The sequence below is a fragment of the Nicotiana tabacum genome, chromosome 19 (genome assembly GCF_000715075.1).
Source record: "Nicotiana tabacum cultivar K326 chromosome 19, ASM71507v2, whole genome shotgun sequence".
NCBI lineage: Eukaryota > Viridiplantae > Streptophyta > Magnoliopsida > Solanales > Solanaceae > Nicotiana > Nicotiana tabacum.
In genome coordinates, this window is record NC_134098.1 from 67,115,877 (window position 1) to 67,128,230 (window position 12,354).

The following is a 12,354-nucleotide window of genomic DNA, read 5'->3' on the forward strand; positions in this document are numbered from 1 at the left end:
TATTAGTTTAAAAAAAAGATACCGCTTATTGGTATATTAATTTATTCAAAAAAAATTCAATTCTTAATGTCTATTGAGAAAAAAATTATGTGCGCCACTGCAATTGACCATGGTTAAATGATGGTAAAAAAAACTTAAATTATTTCTTTTTTAATTTGTCGATCTCCTCTTGTAGTGTTTTAAGAGTAATAAATAAATAAAAATATAACTGGCTGCTATTTGTGCTTATTTAAGAAATTCAACACAATTTTGGAGCCAAATATATGTCAGCCAACAACTGTCAAGGTAGTAATTGGGCTTACATGATTGGAGCAAAATGTACTCATAATTAAGTACCTAACGTTAGACAAAGATGCAGCTGTCTAACTTTTCGTGAACATAACCGTAATTACCATCTAAAAGAAAAGAAGAAGAAAACAAATTGTCTGTGCGTGCCGTAAGAATGTCTCCCTGATGAAAATAGACATGTCATTTTTATGTAAAAATTAGATTTACGTTTTTTTAGTTCTAGAGGAATAAAAACAGTAAATAAAACAAAGTTGCTGTCAAAGTGGGATTCCTACCATCTCGTTCTTAACTAAATCTTTGTGCATGTCATATTGTCATGTATACTTAATTAACACTATAATATAGTGCTCATAATAGATGAGTAGCGGCAAAAATAAATTTTTTGTTAAACTTAAAATAAAATGAAGGATATGTATATGAACTGAGAAAATGGAGTTATCATAGTTAAACTATAAATTGATACGAAAATACATACAATTAATAAGTAGTGATTAAGAAAATGGAGTCAGTAACTTTGTTTTTCCCCCCTAATTGCATTTGCAGCGTACAAGGCGTGTCTTTCACGAAGAGGTTTGCACCGCCCAACAGCGTACTAAACAATCAATACTTCGCTATGCCAGCTTTGGGTCCCCCTAACAATTCAACCCCAACTTCATCCGCTTCTCACTACTCTTTCTTTACAGTTTCTTTTTTGACATATTTCCCACCAAACCGCGCAATTAATTAATTTTGAGTTCACTCTCATTTCCCAACTTATGAGCTGTGCGTTAATTACATGTATGTATATACATAGTTTCTGGCTCTCCCCTGCAAAACACGTCCGCTCCAAAAGTTCTCATTTTTTGCTGCCAGTACTGCCACTGCCATTTCTTTTCATTATAGTTATTGCTATCTTCTACTTTAAATTAAAACACAGCTGCAACAAGGTCAAAAATGCAGAAGAAGAGATCAGTGGTTGGTCGTAGAGCTTGGAACATTCTCCGCCTAGCCTTGTTATGGGCAAGAAAAGGTGGCATTTTCAAGAACAGACACCTTATAGCCGATCTCCGTTTGCTTCCCAAATACATTAGAAGCCTCCGTCATACCAATGACTATGGGTACGGATACGGTGTTGGTCCCGGTGCTTTACATTATGAGTTTTCCTTTGATGACACCCCTATCATTCATGTCAAGATGCATCGCCCTGCTTCCTTGCGTTTCAAGATGCCTAACATCACCTGCATCAAACCTCAAGTTAACTTTGACTTTGATGATGATGATGTTCCAAGGAGAAGTTTTTTGAAGAGTGCCGATGATGAATATGCGAGCTATGAGGTCTCTGAGGAGATTAGTTGTCCTGGTGATGAACCTATTGATATGAAGGCTGACCAATTTATTGCAAAGTTCTATGAACAAATAAACCTGCAAAATCAAATGTCTATGAGCTAATTGAAGGTGACAATTAACGGAGAGTACGTTGCAGAAGCTTTTGACTAATTATAATCTACGAATTCACTCTTTCTTGTATCCATTCTTGCCCTTGTTTCAGTTACATACCTGTAGTATTCCTTATGTATAGGAGGCCTTGCGGCATTTTTGTAGATAGATGAGGTGTTTCATTCCATAATTCTTCAAAAATAAAAGTATAAAAAAACAATTTCCACAATGATTTACATTGACTGGTAAAACAAACGTTGACGACAGTCACCAGGGGGTACCGTTTTGCTTAATGGGAGGCAATATTTGGCAACTTGGGCTGGAACTCATAAGAGCCATGTACAACTATGGCACCAACCAATTTTCACCCAAATTTTCCTTCTTCTTTTAGCAGCTATTTGTTGAGGAGTATTTTTCTGTTTTTCCGAATCAATTTTGAAGTTCGTAAGTGAAACTTTTATTTCTTTTCCAGATGTTCAAACTGTAGAATCCATGATCTGGCAACCTTTTTTTGGAAGCAATACAAATTGAACTGAATTCCCCATTCGGGACACAATCAGACTGTTGGAACCGATCCTACAAGGGTTTTTACCCTCAAATATATATTTCACCTTATAAAGTCTTTGGCTCTAATCCAACCTGTCTACCTTTAGTGACTCTTGGATCATATGTAGTAAAAGAATTTCACCATCTCACATCTCCGATTTCCGTTTTGAGTCTAGGCAATAAATATGTACAACACTGTCATTCGCAAAACAATCATGGTTAAAAACATAAATAAAAAGAGTCGCCATCAGAGTGCAGTAGAGAAAGAACCAAAGCATTCAAACTAAATCTCTAAATTATCTGTTGTCAACAAAGTTGACAAGTAACAAGAAGGTTATTAGCTAAATCACTTCGAAATGATTGACAACCATAGAACGTAGCTCTTCATACTCGAGGGGGCTCTGGTCCACAAGCAGACGTGCAGTACGTCAACATTTATCTCACGACCAGTTGACAAGGATTGGAACGGATCACACCACAAAATCAATTTTCCTGCAATCAAAACCACTTAGTAGATTAAATTATTGAAAAGAGACCGAAGCAATTGCCAACTCAATACCATAAGTTTCATCTTTCATTAGTATAGCAGAAACCCCCTCCCCACAAGTACTCTCAGCTAAACTGGTGGAATTGTAAATTTGCAAAGGAACAACAAAAATTTCAAATGACAAGCATAGATGCATAATCTACAAAACTCAGCTTTAGACCCCCTGGGACAAGTATTGTCGACTACAGGTCGCGGCTGGTGTTGGGCAGCTCACCAAAGTGAGAAAAGAACACTCCAAAAAGTTGAAGAAGAGTGCTATAGTGGGCGATGAGCAGGCCATAAAAATAAAAGACAGTAATGTACCTTGTGAGCAAAAATTTACCCAACTAGTTACTGCTGCTGTTTTGCTTATATGCTTCCATTCTGCTGCGTCTGGACGTAAGCTTCTAACTGTCCTGTTGCTGCCATGATAAGACCTACAGTACAATGACAATTGTAAGGTACTTCTTCCACTGCTGGCAATGGTCACAGCATGCCAATAAACAAGTTGCAAAATCTGTAAAATCCTGTTCCGAGACTGCACAAGCTAAAAGCAATGGAAGTTTTCTGTACTATTAATCCAGGTCTCTAGAAGGGTAGAAATATGGAGCAAATAACAATAACAAGCTCAACCGTTAATCTAGAGGAACACAAGAGCAAACATAGATTTCTTCCAGTGTAAATAACTGCTAAATGACGAATATGCCCATCTAGATAAACATCACATTGATGCCATTATTAACACAAACAATGATCACAAATTACTGCAAAAAAAAAAAAAGTACGGGCAACTGCCAAAATAATGACTTTGCCATCTTAAATAAACGACATCATACTGACTCTGCTGCATTAACACAATCTGTTCGCAGAAAATGACTGCAGAAACATTAAAAAGCAACACCACATGCATGCAAATTGCATCAAGTTTATAGGCTATACTATCAGTTTTATTATAAAATTTAAAAGAAAAAAGTCAACCATCTAAGTCCTACCTAGAAAAGGAGCTGAAGGTCTCCCTGGCCTTGACTTGTATTCAGGATGAAATTGCACACCAACATAAAATGGGTGACCTGGAAGCTCTAATATCTGCACAAAGAATAAGAGGATGAAAAAATGGAGAAAAATCTACAAGCAATAACAAGAAGAAAAGTAATGAAGAACTTAAAACAATGTGAACCAATAATTACTAGAACATAAAGCTTATGAAGTTAAGCTTATGAACATAATGGAGTCTAAAACCAAAGGATTATGAAGAATAGTTTTCACCAAGTCAATAGCAATTTAAAGCCTATAGTCCAAAATCAAACCTCCATTCGTTTTCCACTTTCGTCCCTTCCCACAAATCTCAGACCAGCTTCTTCCAAAGTCCCTACAACTTCAGGATTGACCTGCAATATGTACCACCATTTTATTCAGTGGGCATGACAGCATAATTCATGCAGCAAGGATCACCATGCAACAAGTGTAAGGCCTATGGTTAACCTCATATCTATGGCGATGCCGTTCATCCACATACTTAGAATTGTGATACCTGTCAAGAGAAACGATATTGTGCATGTATCAGGAAACACACATTGGAAATTAAGAAAAATCTTTTATTTATTTTTTTGACAGGTAATAATTTATTAGAAAAGCATTGAAGGGACGTGCAACCAATAACCAGAGAGCAAAAACAAAAACAAGCCAGCAGAGATCCCAAAAATACCCATTTTACATCCTGTATCTAAGCTAATCTTAGATAGGTGAAAGAGAACTAGTAATATCTCAATGAAAGCAGATGGGTGAACTATTATGATGGGGCGAATCCCAAACGAGACTGACACAAAATCACATCTTATGCTCCTGGTGTAGAGATGCTCCAAAGAAATTGGCAATTCTAGACTTATTATATCCTATAAGTCCACAGAAATCTAATTGATCAAGCATCTGGTCAAGGCGCTGTTATGATGAATAAATGATAGGCGCTGTTATGATGAATAAATGATACTAGTTAAAGTAGTACTTCATAAATTAAATGGGTCAACATTGATGCATAGATTCCATACAGTTTTGACGTGATACAATCAGGAGTCTGGAACAACGTTCTCCTAGATCCAAGTCTCATGGTGCTTCCCATATGTGTTTTTGACCCCTGCAAAATAAAAATAGTGATATTAGAAAAGGCATAACCAGAGAAACATATAAACGAGACAAATATTTAGTTATCTCTTTGAATTATTAAGAGCTAACTACCTCAGGCATAAAAATTACAACAAGGTCCGGTGTCTGGGGGTCAAACTCTTCACTGTTTGCTTTTTCCATATGCAACACCTGCAAAATTGAAAAGAGATGCTGGCACATAAAAGAGATGGTTTAAACACAAGATATTCCAATTTGACAGTCTAAAAGAATCAACTTACAGATCTGGCAAACTCAATTACAGAAATCTGCATCCCTAAACAAATCCCGAGATACGGTACGTTATTTTCCCTAGCATACCTTGCAGCCAATATCATCCCCTTGACACCACGATCACCAAACCCACCAGGAACCAAGACACATGCTGCACCCTGGAAAAGGTTGGTTTCAATCTCAATAGGTTGTAAAATGAGTTATGTACTCTATCAAAGAATGAGTTCTACAGTAACAGCTGAGCCTCTGTGATGAAAGCACCAATGCGAAAGGGTGCTTAGCAGCATAAGACTCGCCCAAACATTTTTGCAATCTTGATAACCATAACGAGAAAAACATATTCAGGGATAGATGGTTAGTTAGACTGTTAAAAGTCTTACCATAATGGCATATTCACATGCATGTTGTAAAGAAGATAAACCTTGGGCTTTACTTAAGATATATGTTGTGAGTTGAGGATTGTCCAAAACCATTTAAGGAAACAACAATCCATTTCTCAATCAATGTCGGACACTTAACCCTTCCCCCCCCAAACCCCCAACCCCCACCACATACGCCAAGGCTGGACATCTGGAGCGTGGGACAACATAACATGGGGGCCTAATAAGTAAACCAAGAACTGAAATACGTCCGACTCTAATACCATATAAAGGAAATGGACTTTGAGCCTCACACCCCAAAAGTTAGCTCATGAGATGAGGATTGTGCAAGACCATATAAGGAGACAACAGTCCATTCCCTCAACTAATGTGGGATAGTTAACACGTCTCAAGTGAGCAATCATGCAGAAATGATATAGAAACTGAAAACCCATAACCACCACATGAAAACTCAACTATGCTAGAAATGATACAACCACAAAAGGAAAGAAAACAGAGAGAGAGAGAGAGAAAGAGAGAGAGACAGATGACTCATATCTCAAGATGAGAAAAATAATAATATGCCATGTTAAGAGGTCATCATTGAAGACTAATAAACTTTCCCTTCAACTAGAAAAGGCAGTCTTAGTAATTTATGTCTAAGAATGAACTGACACTAAAGGAGCGAACAAGAATGATGTATGACACAAGTTATTATTACTAGACAAGGATCAACTTTTACCCTTAGAGTCTCCCACGCTGTTGCATAAGCTTCTGGGGCCTGACAGAAAAACGATAAGATAGTTGCAATCAGAAGCTCATAACAGCACCTAACCAAAAACAGAGAGAAATATAAGTACCGATTGAGCACTATCATCTTCAAGATCTGATGCTGCAATCCAGTCAATGGATGGCTTATATGAACATGCAATACATGCATGCAAAAGGGCCTAAAAAATGAAGAAAAAAAATTATAAAACAGACTAGTCAACACCACAGCATATATAAACATTCGATAAATGCATCCAGGAGGGCCCAGAAATATGGGAAAGAAGCAAGTGAAGATAAGGAATTAACAGTTTAACGCTTATAAGCATGTTTCTTCAGATTTCAAAACTAGAAAGCGGGACAATGGGAAAAGCTGCTTTAAAAAAAAAAAAGCCAAAGCTAAACTCAAATGCTAAATTTGACTATGGTCAAACGAAAAAGACACATCCCAAATACAAAATGTAAGCTTAATAAAGACGGTGCATGTTTTTTGTAGTTTCATATTGTTACCTTCACTACAGATAAGTAAGAGTCTGTTAACCCAACATACTTCCCAACCATCGCAATTCTAACCTGCGGAAAAAGGTAGTTTTCAATTACAATGTATATATTTGTTAAAAGTATACCTACATTGTGTAGATCCTACTAACAGTTTTGGTAAGATTGTCGAAGGTCTCAGCTCTTCTCGTCCATTCCCATAAATCAACAGGTTTTGCGACACTGACACAGAGAAAACACTAATATCAGAGGACACATCAAGCACCTTGCTCTAACTTGCTCATAGTAGTCCATGTCAGATATCAGCTACTAGAACTAAGCCTAAATAGCAAAATTACTGCTAGAAAATCATAAAAGAGAGAGAACTGCATATCCAATTCATCCAAGTTGAGAAGCATTTTTTCATTTCAGTAGAATAGTGAGGAAATATGAGATGGGAAGAGGACGGTCACATTCTAAATCTAAATTAATGTTTATATTACAGAAAGGAGGTAATTTATTACCTCAGCAAATCCAATTGCTTTAGAACGGCATCATGTGCATTTTGGTTCTGTGACAAATATGTAACTTTAGCAGCTATATTTTTATATAATATATGTCAAAGGACAAAAGGTAGCAGTTGGTAGACCCACCCGAAGCAGGAGCGGAATATGCCAAATGTTTGGAACATCATGGATATTTAGGATGTTAGCAACCTGTAGGGAAGCAGATCAAAATGGAAGAAATGAAAAGGAACTCCCAATTCTATATGCAAAATCACAAAAAGCCTCGCAATAGTTAAACTTACAGCAACGTGACAAAACTGTGAAAGCTTCTGTTTTGTATTCTCCAGTAAAGGCTGCAAGAGAGTTGAAATATTTCAACAATATCAGCAGAATGTAGTAGTAGAGAAACCAAAATCCTATAATTTAAGGTTTAAAACAGTTCCAAACTTTTCTTCTGTTAAGTAATAGTTTTTCATGTCTCTAGGTAACAATAAGGGTTTACCACATAAAGAGAGATAAAGTAGTTAAAAGATAGGTTCCAACTCTTAGGATGCCACACAAAGCTGGAATGAAGTTCACATCTCGTTATTTGACAACTTTGGAGAACAAGCCAAAAGAAAGGGAAGGAAAGGACCAGAACAGAGGGGCTACTGTGAGATCTTTACATCTCCAAGCTCACGCTAGGACTAGGCTATTGCAAAACTATAATGGAAGTCCCAGCATAAATAAACCGACTCACATCTTCTACAAAATATAAAATGCAGGAATTTATATCATTGGGGAAAACAACATACCTGAGCAGACCGGCATGCCAAAAAATGGGGAGTCAAACCTAATGCTCTCAGCTCCCGCACACTATGTTGAGTAGGCTTTGTTTTCTGCAGACACATGGAGAACGCAATGAGGGATATATGGAAAAAAAAACATGAAAAGAAAATTCACATTGTTCAAACATAAATGTTTTATGGACTATTACTTGCTCACCGACAACACCTAGTACAGGTATAAGACTGACATGAATAAGGCAAAAGTTGTCTTGCCCTGTTGAGAAAAATAAAAAGGTTACAAAAGGAGATTAGTGTAAGGGAAGCTAACGATTACATTAGTACACATCATAAGAGGGCATTCCTTATAGAGAATAACAAGCCAATGACTTTTCCATATCCATCATAACGCAAAATCCTACTTACCAACTGAGAAATACAACTGCCGTAAAGCCTCAATGAAGGGCATCGATTCAATATCACCTAAAAACAATTATGAAAGAAGTTACTAGAGACATGCTAGATGCACAGGTAGCTTAGATGCACCAGAAGGACAGGAAGGGCAGGGCTTTTAGTAGATTAGATGCACCAGTGTTCTAGAAGCACTTACCTACAGTCCCCCCCAATTCAATGACACAAACGTCTGCAGGTCCATCTTTCCCATCCACAGGGGTCAGAGATACCGACTCAATCCAATCCTTAATAGCATCAGTGATGTGGGGAACCACCTACAGACAGAGAGAGAGAGAGAGAGAGAGAGAGAGAGAGAGAGAGAGAGAGAGAGAGAGAGAGAGAGAGAGAGAAATTCCTCTGAGTAAATAAGTTTCTTTTCAGTGATGCACCATATATGATATCAGATGAAAGTATAATCACCTGAACAGTTTTTCCAAGATAATCACCTTTCCTTTCCTTCTCCAGAACAGACTGGTAACCCACCCAAAAAGGAAAAAAAGACTGTCAAACAGATCTCATTCCTGAACAGTCGGTAGGCATAGATCCATGTGTGACACACAAATATCTACATGTATATATTTATTTATAAGAACCTGATATATCTTTCCAGTGGTAATGTTGTTGTCCCTTGTCAATGTCACATCCAAAAAACGTTCATAATTTCCCAAATCCAGATCGACCTGTTAAAGCACATTATTATTATTATTGTAATGAATAAGAGTAATCTTTGATGCTTCAGAGGAAGACCAGAATTTATTGTATGTTAATACAGTACCAATTTTCTGGTGGAAGACAGTTTTTGTCACACAAGCTTAAGATTTTAAAAGAGAATAAGTAACATTAGATATCTATGATAACATGCAGTTTTTGTCACACAAGCTTAAGATTTTAAAAGAGAATAAGTAACATTAGATATCTATGATAACCTGATTTTGTACCATAGAACAGTCCACGCCTAAGATTGTGAACTCTATCTTGTGAATAAGGTACATATGCAAAGGTTAGGTTTTTTCATAAAAGAACAGTGAGTGTGTATCAGTATGCACATTATTTTTATTTTGATATGATAGACTCCACCTTAACCCCCCACCACCCAGGAGTCGAACACCGGCCATTTCCCACTTTATTCCGTTGGTCACTCAGACCTCCAACCTAATGGTTGAAGGTGAAGGATCTTTATAAGCTATCTCTCTCTTATTATTTGAAGTTTATCATTATGTATGTGTGTCTTATACTTACCACTTCCAGACTAGTAAATCTTTAAGATATCAGCTATCCTTGATGTAGTGGAAACAATTTACTTATATGTGGAACAAATTGGTTCTACGAGTTTTAATTGTATGAGGACTCATCAAATTAGAGAATGTTAACCATCGTGTACTGGCTCTCCTGCATGATGCAGGCCATATAAGGTAAAACATATCAAAAGTAAAGCATACAATAAAAATATCCAACAAAATTAATTTTCAGTATGCCAAATAATTATTAGAAGATCATCACCAGAGTCAAATTTAAGAAAGACAATTAAAAAAAAAAATCTAAGTAAACAAGGAGAAGGAAGGGAAGACCTCTCCACCATCATCAAGCACAAAAACCTCCCCATGCTCAAAAGGGGACATGGTGCCAGCATCAGTGTTCAAATATGGATCTGCAAAGATGAAAATGTCATAGCGTACTTGAGAGAGACAAAAGTACTCAATTCAAGATCCATCAGCAGAACAACAGAACTAAGAAAACGCATGAATAATCATACTGGCATTCAAGCATCACACATCAAATGAAGATTCAGAGGTAAAAGCAAATGATAAACAAGACAAGAAGTCTATTCAACTTTCCAATTCGATTTCCAACAGATAACATACACTTATCGGTGTGCAAGATGCAATACAGTTGACTTTTTTCTATCATTTGTAAAATTTTAATCCTAAATACCTATGCATATGAACACAATGTGGATATTGAGTACTGACGCATTCACATACTCCATAACAAGAGTTAATTCTTCACCGCGGCCAATCAAATCAGCTAAGCAGGAAAGTAATAATGGGGAAATTAATGGTGGATTTTGCGTGACGAAGAATGTTTCCCGAGAATACAATTTTCTGGGTGAAATTAGTTTCCCATGTTCAGTTACCCTGAGTTGAGGAAAATATTGTTCCAATAATAACATTTCTAAACAAAAGAGAGAAATGCTTCTTTCATTTTCTTTTCCAAATATCCCAATTTCTACTCCATATCACTTGCTTCAATCAACATTCAAAAGTGTGGTATGACAGAAAATGTTTTCGAGGAAAATAATTTCCTCAATAAAACATTTCCCAGCGTTAGGATACCTTGAATTCTGACAAATATTGCAGCCAATAAAATATTTTCCACAAAAAAGGAGAAAAATGATTTCCCTCTTTATGGGCAGCATCATTTTCCTTTACTCTTACTCCATATCATTTTAACCAACACATAAATTGTTGTCAACAATTTATGATTAAAAATTATGTCAAAATTCTATCCTCCTAGTTTATCCTATACTTGTAGGATTATCCTAGTTTTTCTTTTGCGCTGAAATTACTGCCTTTGTGAGGAGAAGATAAAAAAAGCGTTCCTGCCATCTTTTTGGATCCTATATCTGAATCAAGTTCAAATTTAGATTATTCTATTGGAATTGATAAAACTAGTTCATAAAAATATTCAGTATAAATACCACGTTCCAAAGCAAGCCTCTTAATTAAAAGAAAAATCAATGAATTAAAATTTAAGTTCTTTTTTAGGCTAAATTATCAATTAGAAGAACTAGCTTGTATGAATCGTTATTTGTTTGATTCCAGTAATGGACTAATGGTAGTCCTTTCAGTATCATAATGATACATATCTATCCATGAACTAAAGCGAAACCAAAACAGAAAACAAAACAGTTGAAGAGCAAAAGTGGCTAAACTAAAAGGAAAACAGGGCCATATGCCTAGACTTTGTTGAGACAAAAAAGGATAGTAAAACAAACCAATTTTGATAGAGGTAACACGAAGGCCACATGCTTTGAGGACAACGCCGATGCTACTTGCTGTAACGCCCTTGCCAAGACCACTCACTACACCGCCAGTTACCAAAACGTACTTCATTATTGTGGTCTTCTTCTTGGTTACTTTGTTGTATTAGGGTTTCGGCGGAGGTATTGTTCGGAAAACGGAGGGGGTTACAGTTACACACACAACTCACAGGAACCGTACGCCAACTGTTTGTGAATATGTCGGAGCGGGAAGGAATAAAAATGCGTATCTCGTAGGTATTGACTCTTAATAGACGCAGACAATGGAACCTTTAGCCTGCAGTCAGGTCGCTTTCTTCTTTTCATTTAGTTCGAAGGGCCAAATATATACTTTGCTTCTCTCAGATATTATGTAAGTTTATTCTTCATCAAATTTACATTTTTCGTTATATTATTCGGCTAAATTTACCCTAGTCATTAGTAAAAATTACTATTTATATAAATGCTAAAGTAACTAGACTATACAAATTATTCATGAATATTTTTAATTACCAATGCACCTACTTTTCTTCTTGTGATAATGAATTTGAAATTGGTTGAAAATTTTATTTATTTTCAATCACACTGTAGAATTTAGTGGGTCAATTTATTGTATATTATATGCAGCTGATCATCATGTATGTATATTTATATTCGAATATATTTTATTATTGTTTGGTTAGTATAAAGTTCGATAGACTAACTTAAAAGTGCACAATGCGTCGGTATTTGATTAACTCAAAGTTGAATTCGACAACGAAAAGTTATCACTAATACTTGCAAAGTCTCCATACCTTTGGTGCAATAATTTTATTAAAATTGAAATGTTGTAAACACTTTT

At 36.2% G+C, this 12,354-nt stretch overlaps 2 protein-coding genes across 2 annotated transcripts; one reads left to right on the plus strand and one right to left on the minus strand.

Annotated features, from left to right (window-relative positions):
• The first annotated feature begins 1,221 nt into the window (after positions 1–1,221).
• Positions 1,222–1,716, plus strand: LOC107766821 (uncharacterized). Its single transcript, XM_016585691.1, has one exon. It carries the CDS (start codon positions 1,222–1,224, stop codon positions 1,714–1,716), a length of 495 nt encoding a protein of 164 aa, XP_016441177.1.
• Positions 1,717–2,386: 670 nt separating this feature from the next.
• On the minus strand, positions 2,387–11,855 carry LOC107766820 (uncharacterized). Its single transcript, XM_016585689.2, has 23 exons — positions 11,490–11,855; positions 10,063–10,142; positions 9,088–9,174; positions 8,915–8,965; positions 8,652–8,769; positions 8,468–8,524; positions 8,254–8,318; positions 8,072–8,155; positions 7,580–7,630; positions 7,425–7,487; positions 7,296–7,342; positions 6,945–7,014; positions 6,805–6,867; positions 6,387–6,476; positions 6,269–6,307; positions 5,176–5,325; positions 5,009–5,086; positions 4,822–4,907; positions 4,259–4,307; positions 4,084–4,164; positions 3,769–3,862; positions 3,101–3,213; positions 2,387–2,742 (listed from the first exon to the last, which is right to left on the minus strand). The coding sequence occupies exons 1-22, from the start codon at positions 11,605–11,607 to the stop codon at positions 3,146–3,148; spliced, it is 1,689 nt and encodes a 562-aa protein (XP_016441175.1). The 5' UTR covers positions 11,608–11,855; the 3' UTR covers positions 2,387–2,742; positions 3,101–3,145.
• Positions 11,856–12,354: the final 499 nt, after the last annotated feature.